At 63.0% G+C, this 12,550-nt stretch overlaps 1 protein-coding gene across 2 annotated transcripts; it reads left to right on the plus strand.

Annotated features, from left to right (window-relative positions):
- Positions 1-899: 899 nt before the first annotated feature.
- On the plus strand, positions 900-12,253 carry SEMA3G (semaphorin 3G). 2 transcript variants are annotated; one of them, XM_036430947.2, is made up of 16 exons: positions 900-1,084; positions 2,710-2,870; positions 2,988-3,050; positions 3,742-3,861; positions 4,140-4,230; positions 4,351-4,467; positions 4,715-4,860; positions 5,027-5,141; positions 5,235-5,304; positions 5,592-5,736; positions 6,021-6,252; positions 6,347-6,438; positions 7,101-7,142; positions 7,695-7,923; positions 8,155-8,294; positions 9,592-12,253. In XM_036430947.2, exons 1-16 carry the CDS (start codon positions 976-978, stop codon positions 10,033-10,035), a joined length of 2,316 nt encoding a protein of 771 aa, XP_036286840.1. In that variant the 5' UTR covers positions 900-975; the 3' UTR covers positions 10,036-12,253. The 2 variants fall into 2 exon arrangements, with proteins under 2 accessions (XP_036286840.1, XP_036286841.1); XM_036430948.2 differs by having other exon boundaries at positions 9,595-12,253.
- Positions 12,254-12,550: the final 297 nt, after the last annotated feature.

A 12,550-nucleotide genomic window follows, 5' to 3' on the forward strand; every position in this document is an offset into this window, starting at 1 on the left:
AGGAGGCAGAGACCCGGTGAGGGAAGGGAGGGCCAAGGCCCCACCCCATTCTCCGAAGTCAGAGGTGGGTGGTCTGAGGGCTGTCTGGCTCCCTGAGGGCCTCTGACCCCCTGCGAGGAGATATGCATATGTCAGGGGGCGGTGGGGACAGGGAGACAGGGTTCAAGGTCCTTGGGTCCTTCTCATGCTTAAGGGGCCTGACACGCTTACCTTCCAGGGATGAGATGGGGCCCCCAAGTGCCACCCCCAGGAGTCACCAAAGCAAAAGAGGACCCCCGCCAGGAAGGGGCAGGGCTGGTGGGCCCATTTCAGCCTGCCCTGTGGCCTGGGCCAGGTCCTCCCTCTCTGATGCCCCCAAGTTTCCTGACCCCACTGCAATGGCCTCCTCCCAGCACACAGGTAACTTAGGGGGCCGAGCCCAGGCTTCAGGGGGCTGCTGGGAACATGAACGGGGCCTCTAGTTGGTCCGAAGGTTGTGGGTTATTGTTAAGCTGATTAACATGAACGGGGCCTGGAGTCCGTTTGTGGGGAAGGGACCAGACCTCACCAGACCACCGACCTCCCTCCCATCTGACTCCTGCCCTCTTTTCCAGCTCGTGACCTCGTGGTAGAGCCTGGAGACGTGGGTTTGTGGGCGTTTCTGTGTGGACTTGGGTGAGTCTCCCCGATGGGGAACGGGGAACTGACCATCTGGCAGAGGCTTCAGGGCCAATCAGGGTGGAGGGCGCCACAGCAGGTGCATGGCAGGCACTCACCCCTTCCTCCCTCCTCCTCCCTCCCTCTTCCTCCTACTTCTCCCTCTCCTCCTCCTCCTCCTCCTTTTCCTCCCCCTCCTCCTCCTTCTCCAGCTTCCTGGCCCTGGACAGGGCGGAGCCAGTGCCTTATAAGTGGCAGGCTGGCGGCAAGAGAGCAGACTACAACCAGCAGTGGGACCAGAGGGTGGCTCCACAGCAGCGAGGTGCCCCGGTCCCCAGCATGGCCTCCTCGGCCTGGGCTGTCTGCTGCCTCCTGGGGAGTCTCCTGTTCCTCAGGGGCAGCCCCAGCCCCAGCGCCAGCATGCCCCGCCTGCGGCTCTCCTACCGAGGTACGGACTGCACATCCTGTCCACGTGCATGGTCGTGGGAACCGGGACCCTGCGGCGCCCCCAGCTGTGGGCGCCCCAGCCGGCCGGGCAGTCTGTCCTGCCAGCCGGAGGGATGCAGTCATCCCCTGCACAGCCAGCGGGAAGGACTTTGGGGTCCTTCTGGCTGCCGCCAGGGGCAGGCACTGGGAAGAGGCAGGCAGGGGGGAGGGACAGCTCCGGAGGCATGGCTGAGGTCCATGGAGGCGGCAGGGACAGACACACTCAGGGGAGAAGCCGAGGGGACCTTTGAGAACACGAGAGAGATGAATGGAGACCCTGAGAGACCTCAGTGGAGATGGGCAGACAGAGACGGGGAGGGGCAGACAGGGCAGGTCTGGAGGGTCTGTCTTGTACTGGGTGGGGGCTCCTTGCTCAGAGCAGACAGTGAGAGAGCAGGATCCTGTCCCTCTCCTCCTCCAATGGGGGCCCTCCCCTTGTCCCTACAGCCTCCCCCTCACCCACCTGCCTCTTGCAGTCCACTCCCCAGTGCTGGCCTTCCTCCTCCCTCTCCATCCCAGCCCAGGAGGTTCGGCCACAGACCTAACCTGGGGCGTGGTGCTGCGGCTGGCACAGGCCCCTCGGAATCTGTAGATGGTTCACAGCAAAGGCTCCTGAGACACAGCTCTCCACCGATTCTTCTTAGGGAAGCTGGAGAGCGGGGTGGTCGCCTTTCTCTGGGAATCTCAGTCAGTCTAAGGGGGAAACCCCCAAAGTAAAACGAGGGGGGAGACTCAGGCTCTGGAGAGGATGAGGGGGAAGATGCGGCTCTACTCTGGAGAGTCTGAATATCGGGTCTGGAGGGAGAGCTTGGTCCTGCCCTTGGAGCTGTGGTTGTGGAAGGAAGTCAGGCTATCCGAAAAGTTAAAGAAGGCAAATCCCCTCCAAAGTACTGTCAGCCATGGAGGGCTTCCTGGAAGAGGCTGAACTTGGGGGTGGGGTGAGAGCTGGGCCAAGGACGGGCAGGCATAGGGCAATTGGCCTTCCCAAGGCTGGCCAAGGCCCTTTCCCATTCATCTTGTCTGCCCCTCGCCCACCCCTCTCCTCCACCTCCAAGGCCAAGGGTCCTTGACTCCTAGGACCGGCATCCCCAAACAGCCTCCCCACACCGAGGGCTGGGTGGGCAGGGTTAATGGGGGAGAAAATCCTCTTTAGCCATATCCCGGACCAGAGCCTGCAGCCTGGCCACCCCTGGCCTTTTCCAGGAGTCCCCTCTGCTGGGAACACTGCCCCCTGCCTGTCCGCCTGTGCACGGCTCACACTCACCACCCTTCCTCCAGCTTGCTGTAAATGTCTACACAGCGGGGACTGCACAGAACCCAGATGGGCCACAGGGAAGGAGATGTTAACTGAAAGATCAGGGGCTAAGGCATGGAGGGGTAGGAGTTGGTACTGGGTGGGCTGGGCTGGGCTGGGCTGGGTGGGGCTTCAGAGCCCCCTACCCCACCCACCCCCGGGAGCCATTTCCCAGAAGCCCTCCTGGCAGCCCTGTGTTTGGAAACATTTTCCAGATGTGAGTGTGTGTGGGGCGAATGCACAGCTGGGACCCTCCGCCTCCACGCCCTCACCCCTCCCTTGCTCCCCTGCAGAACTCCTGTCTGCCAACCGCTCCGCCATCTTCCTGGGTCCTCGGGGCTCCCTGGACCTCCGGGCCATGTACCTGGATGAGTACCGAGACCGCCTCTTCCTGGGGGGCCGCGATGCCATCTACTCCCTGCAGCTGGACCAGCCATGGGCAGACCCCCGGGAGGTGAGCTGGGCTGACCGGGGAGAGGATCTGTCTGAGAGCTGGGCAACTCTGGATGGGGGGCTGGATGGGGAAACTGAGGCTTTGGTGCGTTCGGGGGTCAGCCAGGCTGTGTTCCAGGTGCTGTGGCCGCCGCAGCCAGGACAGAGGGAGGAGTGTGTTCGAAAGGGACGAGACCCTGTGGTGAGTGCCCTCGGGAGTGACTGCTCTCAACCCTGACCCACACCCAGGGGCCTGTGGCCCCTCCTCAGCTGCCGGGGCCGGGTCACTGAAACAGACACGGAGGGCTCTTGAAGGTCCAGGAAGAATGTCATCGTAGCCGTAGCCGGTTTGGCTCAGTGTATAGAGCACATGTGTCAAACACAAGGCCCGCGGGCCAAATCCGTCCCGCCAGGCCTTGCAATGTGGCCCACACCGCGCTGTCATCACTGCACTCCGCTGCGTTTCCATCACAATGACAGTTTATGACTGTTCAGTAAACCATTCGGCCTGCGATTTAGGCTGGATTTTAGATTTTGGCCCCTTCTCTGATTGAGTTCGACACCCCTAGGATAGAGCATCGGCCTGAAAAAGGGTTCGATTCTGAACAAGGGCATGTATCTCGGTTGCAGGCTCCTCCCTGGCCCGGGCCCTGGCCAGCGTGCATGTAGGAGGCAACCGATCGATGTGTCTCTCTCACATCCATGTTTCTCTCTGTCTTTCCCTCTCTCTCTCCCACTCTCTCTAAACATCCATGGGAAAATATCCTCGGGGGAGGATTCAAAAGCAAACAGAATGTCACCATAGGCCCCCAGGGCTGACCCGCCAGGCAGGGCCCCGGCTTGGACCTGAGGAGACGGGAGCAGCCCCTCAGCTCCTCCCCCTCTCCCGCCAGGCGGAGTGTGCCAACTTCGTGCGGGTGCTGCAGCCCCACAACAGGACCCACCTGCTGGCGTGCGGCACCGGGGCCTTCCACCCGTCCTGCGCCCTCATCGCGGTGGGGCACCGCGGGGAGGTGAGCCTGGGCCCTCGGGGGCCTGGGAAGCAGGGACATTCCTCCAGGCGCCCGAACCCGCCCGTGAGCCCGGGTGAGGGCAGAGGTTCAGAGGCCTGAAAGGCGCCTTTGTGCCAGAGCTGACCCCACTGGCAAGGCCCTGCCCTGAGGGTGGCTTCGCCCCGCCCCGCCCCGCCCCCCCACTCTGCTGCCGCACGCGATGAGTGATGGCCGCTGCCCGTGGGGGGCTGGGGGGCTGGCACTCCTTTCCCAGGTGACCCCTGCCCCCCTCCCCCCAGCACGTGCTCCACCTGGAGGCCCACAGCGTGGGGAGCGGGCGGGGGCGGTGCCCGCACGAGCCCAGCCGTCCCTTCGCCAGCACCTTCGTAGGTGGGTGACGCTCAGGTCTGGGTGGGCACAGGGAGGGTGGGAGCGGGCTGCGGTCCTTGGGAAGGGATGGCGGCTGGGCCCTCCCGCCCTGACTCTGCCCCCCCCCGCCCCGCCCCCCAGGTGGGGAGCTGTACACGGGCCTCACTGCCGACTTCCTGGGGCGCGAGGCCATGATCTTCCGGAGTGGGGGCGCCCGGCCGGCCTTGCGTTCGGACTCTGACCAGAACCTCCTGCACGGTGAGCCCGGGGCCTGCGGAGGGCGAGGCTGGCCGGGGTGGGCGCCAGCATGGGCAGGGAGGGGGCAGGAGAGCTGGCGCTGGGACGGAGGCAGGAGGGGCAGCCCGCCCCCCTGTGCCTCCTGAGACTCTGGCCTCCGGGGGGCCAGTCCCTGCCCCTCCCCACTGGGCTCAGCCACCCGTCTTCCCCACGAGGCTCCCCGCCAGCCTCACCTGTCACCCCCCACCCATCCCACCCACCCACCCAGATCCCCGGTTTGTGATGGCGGCCCGGATCGCGGACAACTCCGACCGGAACGACGACAAGGTGTACTTCTTCTTCTCCGAGACCGTGCCTTCGCCCGAGGGCGGCCCGGGCCACGTCACCGTCAGCCGCGTGGGCCGCGTCTGCGTGGTGAGGGCGGGACGTCCACCTGCACTGCCTCTTCCCCACCCTCAGAGAAGGGAAACTGAGGCGCGGGGGTGAAGCCCCCGCCCCTGCCCCCGCCCCGAGGGGGAGGGTGGACGAGGGGGGAGGGCCGGCCTCTGGGCCGAGGCTGACCCCGGCCTCTGACCCGCAGAACGACGCCGGCGGCCAGCGGGTGCTGGTGAACAAGTGGAGCACCTTCCTCAAGGCCAGGCTGGTCTGCTCGGTGCCCGGGCCCGGCGGCGCCGAGACCCACTTTGACCAGCTGGGTAAGGGCAGGGCCAGGGGAGGCCTGGGTGGGGGGTGGGGAGGGCCCAGAGCCAGCCAGTGGGGGCCAATGGCCGTGGGCTTCTGTCTCCCAGAGGATGTGTTCTTGCTGTGGCCCAAGGCGGGGAAGAGCCTGGAGGTGTACGCACTCTTCAGCACGGTCAGGTGGGCACCCGCCTCCCCTCCCCGCCCCGGCCTGGGCTCGTCCCGGCTCCTCTGTCTCCCTTCTACCTTCATCTCCCAGCTTTGCCGCCGCTCCCGTCTCCGTCCCTGACTGGGTGACTGGCTGCATCTTCTGCTTCCCTCTCTTTACCTCTGCCCGGGGGTGCTCGTTTTTCGGCTTCTGCTGACTGCAGGCAGGCCCTGTGGCCCTCCGCCCTGCCCACAGAGCCAGGCCGCCCTTCCCCGCCGCCGGCCGCCCTGGCCTGACTGTCCCTGCCTGCCCTCGGCAGCGCTGTGTTCCAGGGCTTTGCCGTCTGCCTGTACCACATGGAGGACATCTGGGAGGTCTTCAAGGGGCCCTTTGCCCACCAAGATGGTCCCCAGCACCAGTGGGGGCCTTATGGGGGCAAGGTGCCCTTCCCCCGCCCTGGCATGGTGAGTACCTGGCCAGGCCAGGGAGAGGGCAGGGCAGAGATGCCAGGGGGCTCTACGTTGGGACGGCATTGTGTCTGCACGCAGCTCCATCGCGGCCGGGAGCCAGGCTCCTGAGGGGGGGTGGTCAGGCGAGGGGTGGCAGGGAGCCCTGACCGCCTTACGGAGCCTCTCACAGGCGGGAGCAGTCCTCCGAGGTCGGCATGCCCAGACAGTGGGGCATGGGACAGGCTGGGTGGGAATGTGTGATGTCAGGATCCCAGGTGCCCCCTCTGTTGCTGCCACAGTGCCCCAGCAAGATGACGGCGCAGCCTGGGCGACCCTTTGGCAGCACCAAGGACTACCCGGACGAGGTGCTGCAGTTTGCCCGGGCCCACCCACTCATGTTCCGGCCCGTGCGGCCTCGGAGGGGCCGCCCCGTCCTCGTCAAAACCCACCTGGCCCAGCAGCTGCGCCAGATCGCGGTGGACCGCGTGGAGGCGGAGGACGGGACCTACGATGTCATCTTCCTGGGAACTGGTGGGTGGGCTGGGTGAGGCGGCCGGACTGGGGAGGTGTGCGGGTGCTCGGGCTGCTCCTTCCTCTCCTCCTGACCCCTTCTCCCCCATCTCAGACTCAGGCTCGGTGCTCAAGGTCATGGCCCTCCAGGCTGGGGACTCAGCTGAGCCTGAGGAGGTGGTTCTGGAGGAGCTACAGGTGTTTAAGGTGAGCGGGGAGGGGCAGATGGGAGGGGCGGATGGGAGGGTCCCTGGTCCAGCCCTGGCGACAGGGAAGCAGGAGCAAAGCACAGGAGGGAGATGGGCTGTCCTGACTGAGCTTGCAGCCAGTGGGGGTGAAAGGGATGGCACCCCCACTGCAGAGGCCTTGCTGATGCTTCTCAATGGCCGAGGGGTCTGGAGAAGCAGTGTGTGAGCTGAAAGTTGGGGGGCCCAGAGAGGGACGGCCAAGGTGAGCACCCCTGGACAGAGCCCTGGTAGGCACAAGTCACTGTGAGGGGGTGGCTGAGACCCCAAGTGCCCATGAGGCTCTGTCGGCCCCTCTGCAGAATCAGACAGGGGGCCTACCGCGCCTCCCAGAATGGGATGGCGATTTGGGACAGCTGCTTCACGGCTGGGAGCAGGGCCTGGGAGGGGACACTGGAGATGTGTGCTTTGAGCCAAGCCTTCTACTCCTACTTGGAGGCCAGCCAGGGTGAGGGGACCTTTCCTGTAACCTGACCTCTGGGAAAGACCGTCTGGCCTTCGTAGCCAGGGCATAACTGACACGGGCTGGGAGAGGGGGCTCCCACCCAGGGCTGAGGGAGGCTGAGAGCGGGGTGCATGGAGGGCTCTCCAACACCTGCCCCTGAGACCCTGCTGCTTCCTCAGGTGCCGACAGCCATCACTGAGATGGAGATCTCCGTGAAAAGGGTGAGAGCAGCTGCGCCTTCCGCCCCGCCCAGCCCGCAGAGCTGCCATTCCCAGGCCAGGGCGGTGGGAGGCCCCGAGTAAGGGAGGCTGTTCGGATAAGGGGAGATCCACACACGCTGGCTCCTCAGGGGAAAACAAAATCCAGATTTGAAATCAAGCAAGGAAGGGGAGCCACTTCTTAGAGGAGGACGGCCGTGCGCTTTCACAAGTGGCACCTGCCATCTTCCCCCGTTTATCTGTCCGGTTTATCTTTGGGGAGGTCCCGACGTTGGTCCTGGGATTGCTTAACGCAGAGTGCACCTCTATGGCGAGAGGCAAGTCAGGATAAAGGCCATTGGGGCAGAGGACGAGGTGGAGGCCCAGGTCTGCCCACCCCCTACATGTCCTAGCGCAGGGTCTGGGGCACATCGTGATAAGCATTTCGTTCCTGGGAATGCACCCGTGGCTCTGCTTGGAAATGGCGGGGACCTCAGGAAACCCGAGGGGGCTGGGAGCCGAGCAGCTTCTGGGAAGCCGGGGCTCACCGTGGGCTCCGCTTGGGTCCCTCCCCAGCAAATGCTGTACGTGGGCTCACGGCTGGGCGTGGCCCGGCTGAAGCTGCACCAGTGCGAAACCTACGGCAGTGCCTGCGCGGAGTGCTGCCTGGCCCGGGACCCGTACTGCGCCTGGGACGGTGCTTCCTGCACCCGCTACCGGCCTGGCACCAGCAAGCGCCGCTTCCGCCGGCAGGACATCCGGCATGGCAACCCTGCCCTGCAGTGCCTGGGCCAGAGCCAGGGAGGTGAGTGGCGGCTAATTACCCCGTGGCCTGGGCTCAACCCTGGGGAGGTGGGGCCTCAGACTTGTCCTGTTGTAACAGCCCTCAGTTTCCCCACCTGAGAGGCTCTGTCACTGTACGGGGGTGGGGGTCTTTGGACAGTGACTGGCCTGGGGACTGATGGATCCTGAGGTCCCGGGAGCGCTGGCGGGGGCTCGCGGACAGCCCCTGAGACGAGCCGCCTCCTCCCTCCAGAGAAGGCTGCCGGACCGGTGGCCACCACCACGGTCTTCGGCACGGAGCACAACAGCACCTTCCTGGAGTGCCTGCCCAAGTCTCCCCAGGCGGCTGTGCGCTGGTTCCTGCAGAGGCCGGGGGACCAGGGGCCCGACCAGGTGAGTGAGGACCCTGCCCCCAGTTAGCTTGTGTCCTTCGGTCCCATCTCTCCCTGAACCCCAAGCCCTGAGTCCTAGGAAGGGGTTCTGAGAGGAACATGCCACGCTCAATGGAAGAAAACGGTGCTGTAGGCCCCTGGGTGCCTGGAATGGGGTGCTGTCTCCTGCCATCTGGGAACGCCCAGCCAGATGTGCCTGGAGCTCCTCCCGCGGCAGGGAGCCCACCAGCTCCCAAGGCACTGAGCTGAGCTCTGAGGGCTGGGTGGGTAGCAGAGATGGGAGAGAGGGAGGGGGGTCTGGGCTGCTCAGGAAGTCCCAGGCTTACCCATATGGCTCATCTTTGAAGGGGGTCTTTTCCCCAGGGCTCTTGGTCCTCCTCTGCCCCAGGTTTGTGCCCCTGGCCACTGGCCCTTACCTCCCCGCCGCCAACCACACTGCCTGGCCCCACACTTCCTCCCTGGAGTCCAACAGTCTGTCCAGGCTCTCCACCCTCATCTGGAAAGTTCTGTCAGCCCCAGAGATGGCTTCAGTCTGGGGCCTGAGGATGGGCGTGGGTAGGGCAGGGTGAGGAACAGTCCCAAGAGCCCCCACAGGCAGGGAGGGAGGGAGCAGGTTGGTCACAGCTGGGGGGCTGAGGGAGGCCAGCCTTGGCCAGCTGTTGGGCTAGGCACTGAGAGACTCCCCCAAGGCCAGACCAGTGGAGCAGCGGGATGAAATTACACAGCACTAACTGCCCAAGCAGGCCGGCTTCAACACCCAGGCGCACAGACTAAAGCCCAGACAGCAGCTGGCCAGAGACCTGCTGGGTCAGAACGGCACTCCCGCCTCCCACACTGTGAGGGCGCTTGGCCCACGCCGGCTGGGGCTGTGGGCCCTGCGCTGTGGGGGAAGCCAGGTAGAGTGAGGGGGATTCTAGACCTGGGGTTACATACCCGCTGAGAAAAAGCCCATATATACCCTCTTAACCTCTCTGTTCACTGGGAATGTGCCAGTGCCCACCCCCACGCCCCAGACAGGTGCCCCAGAGCTTTGACTAGGGAGAAACCAGTCAGATTTCAGAAAAGCCCCTTCCCAGGCCATGGCCTGGGTTATGGGAAGGGGAAGCCCTGCCTGCCATTAGCTTAGTCCCCAGGAGTCTGAGCCTGCTGAGCTGCTCGTCCCTCCCTGGGAAGGGGAGAAGGGACAGGGGCGTGCCCACATCCTGGGCCCTGAACTGGCACACCTGGAAAAGCGGGGCGCAGAGAAGCCGATGGTGCGTGCCCTGCTCCATGGCCCCTCACACCCTCCTGATGCCCAGCAGGTGAAGACGGACGAGCGAGTCGTGCAGACGGAGCAGGGGCTGCTGATCCGCAGGCTCAGCCGCCTGGATGAGGGCACCTACAGCTGCACTACCCTGGAGCACGGCTTCTCCCAGACTGTGGCCCGCCTGGCTCTGGAGGTGATCGCGGCTGCGCAGCTCAACAGCCTGTTCCACAGGGGGCAGAGGCCAGAGGGGCCCCCGGCCCCGCGAGGCCTGGCCTCCACCCCCCGCAAGGCCTGGTACAAGGACCTCCTGCAGCTCATCGGCTTCGCCAACCTGCCCCGGGTGGATGAGTACTGTGAGCGCATGTGGTGCTCCTCCCGGAGCCGGGGCAAGCAGGCCAAGGGCAAGAGCTGGGCAGGGCTGGAGCTGGGCAAGAAGGTGAAGAGCCGGGTGCAGGCCGAGCGGAATCGGACACCCCGGGAGGTGGAGGCCACATAGAAGGCGGAGGTGGGGGTGGTTGGGATGGGCCGAGTGGCCCAGAATCAGCCCCCAGTGTCTCCCACCCACCCAGCAAGGGCCGAGGGGGTCAGAAGGCTTGATCACCTCTTAGAGATGGGAGTCTCTGCCCCCCAGACCCCTACCAGGCTGTTTCAGGAAAGGCTGGGTGCCTAATGGAGGGACCCTGTGTTTGTTCCCTGCACCTTTCTGCTCTGAGTCCCAGACGGAGCCAGCAACCTCTGGCCACTGGCAACCCCAGTGGGCCTGCTATTTGTTCTCAGAGGTGGTCCCCAGAGTGCATTTCCGGTTGTGCCCATAGGCAAGAGGGCTGGGTGGTTCTTTCCCAGCTGCAGAACAAAGGCCATTCTGAGTAACCCTTAGAGTAGGCGTGAGGGAGCCTCTGAGGAGGTACTGGCAGGGTGCCCTTAGGCAGCCAGAGGAGGGTGGACATTGCCTCGAAGCTGGCAATGGTTAGATCTACACTGACTGAGCTGGGGAGGAAAAGAGGAGATGCTGAGGAAGCAGACCCCCATCACACACACACACACACACACACACACACACACACACTTTGTGCCCTGATATCTTGGTGATCCCTTGCCACTGTCCACCGCCTGTTCTCCATCACAGAATCACAGAAGCATAGGCTGCTAGACTCCCTGCAACCTGGGGTGGGCTGGGCCTCAGGCCCCACTTCTTACACCAAAGGGGCTTCTCAGCCTGACTTCCCTTCCCCAGGCTCCTGAGCTTCAGGCCAGGTTTCCTGGGACGCCCATCCCATCAGGGTCTCCATGCTGACGAGCAGGGTGAGGATGGGTGCTAGGAGAATGTCTTCCCCAACTGTGTGGACTAGCTGGGGAGGAGAGGGCTGTCTTTGCGAGGGCGATGCCAGCACACCCACAGCCTGGGAGGGCGGCAGTGTGGCAGCTCTGAGAGTGTGCCGCAGCTGGTGGGCAGGTCCAGGGGTAGGTCTGCGCCCAGGCACAGAGGATTGAGAGGCTTCTGAGATGGGAGAGGGTGGGACCCTAGGATGGGCTATGGGACCCAGGAGCAAGCATGCTCAAGGATTCAAGATGGCATCAATTAGGTCAGGAGCCACGGGGAGGCCAGATGTTTCCCACCCTGGAATCTTTGGTTTCTGCTAAATAAGGGTTGGTCTTGGATGGTTCGTTTATGAAGGCTCTTTTCTTTTAAGGGGAAAAATATGGGGGAAAGCTGCTAAGGACTCTAGGTCCTGCAAGTTCTTGGGGCTGAGGCTCGGGTGGCCAGGATGCATTCTGTCTGCCCATGTAGGCAGGTGTTCTGCCAGTGGCAGCAATGTCTTTCTTGAGCAAGGAACACAGCAGAGGAGGACTAAACGAAAAACCGTTCCCAGCTTGCATATGAGCAGGGCAGTGATGCACAAAACTGGCAGGAGGGAGACAGGAACATCAGGTTCAAGATTCCCTCCTTTAAAAAACCGAGATGAATAAAGGAGAAAAAAGTAGATACAAAGCAAGACAGGGCTTCCTGTCCCATTGAACTCAAACCCAGACTGAGTCTGCCTTGGATGCTATCTGTTCCGCCCCCACCCGCTCCATCTGGGACCTGAAAGCCCTCCTCCCCCCTTTGACTGCAGTCAGGGAGCCAGAGCACTGAGAGGAACCGGACAGCGTTCTGGGAAGCCTTGGCCTGGGGTTCAATGCTGGGCGGTAAAAGCAGAGGAGAGGACTGCAGGAGGGGAGCTGGAGGAAAGAGGGGAGGGGGACATAGAGGGGAAGGAGAGAACTTAGAGCCCCAAGAAGGGTGTCAGTTAGCTCTGCCCATCAGCCCAGGGGAGCCAGGAAGACACAAACAGGCCCTCAGTGGCCCGTAGGCTGGACCCAGGCGTGGCTGCCTCCGGGTAAGGTCCTCTAGGGAAGCTACTCTGGAGAAACGGAGGAATAAGGAGCTCAAAATCCTACACAAATACCTGCCCTTGGAAAATTATGGACAGCTTCTACCAGCTCCCACCCCCATGGTACTATGTTATTAACCCTGGAAATGCCTCTATGTGTGAATTCTATTTTTGTATTCAGATGTCGAGATGGGCTTTGTGATTTCTCTGTCTTCAGAACACACTTCCTCTAATTACTATTGTTATTTTGTCCTGACCACCCCTGAGCTCTGGTGAGGACAGTACAGTGGTCTGCCACACAGAACCTACACGGAGAGGAATGGAGTTACTATTTACATCACATAATTATGTCATTACTGTATCTGTGTATTTCTGCACTAAACTGACTGATACCATCTGTGTGAGCTGGAAGTGAGGAGCCTTCCCCATCCATTCCGTAAGGGAGACGACCACCCTAAGTGGTGTTTTCTAGAAGGGAGGGCAGGCATCAAGGGAAGGAAGGAGTCAGAGGGTGTTGTCTATAAGCTGAGATTGCTTCTTAAAATAGGAAAAGCCTGCCCTTTGGGCTTCTGAGACTGACCTTCTTGGAACTGCAGGAGGATCCTGAGCCATAAAAAAACAACAAATGCTGGCAGAGGG

This window comes from Pipistrellus kuhlii, unplaced genomic scaffold, assembly GCF_014108245.1.
Source record: "Pipistrellus kuhlii isolate mPipKuh1 unplaced genomic scaffold, mPipKuh1.p scaffold_m20_p_11, whole genome shotgun sequence".
Classification (NCBI taxonomy): Eukaryota; Metazoa; Chordata; class Mammalia; order Chiroptera; family Vespertilionidae; genus Pipistrellus; species Pipistrellus kuhlii.

Excerpts from the sequence above, each read along its gene's own strand:
- SEMA3G (XM_036430947.2), top strand. The coding sequence starts at position 976 with ATGGCCTCCTCGGCCTGGGCTGTCTGCTGCCTCCTGGGGAGTCTCCTG. Across the intron at positions 5,737-6,020 it reads CCTTCCCCCGCCCTGGCATG|TGCCCCAGCAAGATGACGGC; the intron begins GTGAGTACCTGG and ends TTGCTGCCACAG. Across the intron at positions 6,439-7,100 it reads AGGAGCTACAGGTGTTTAAG|GTGCCGACAGCCATCACTGA; the intron begins GTGAGCGGGGAG and ends CTGCTTCCTCAG.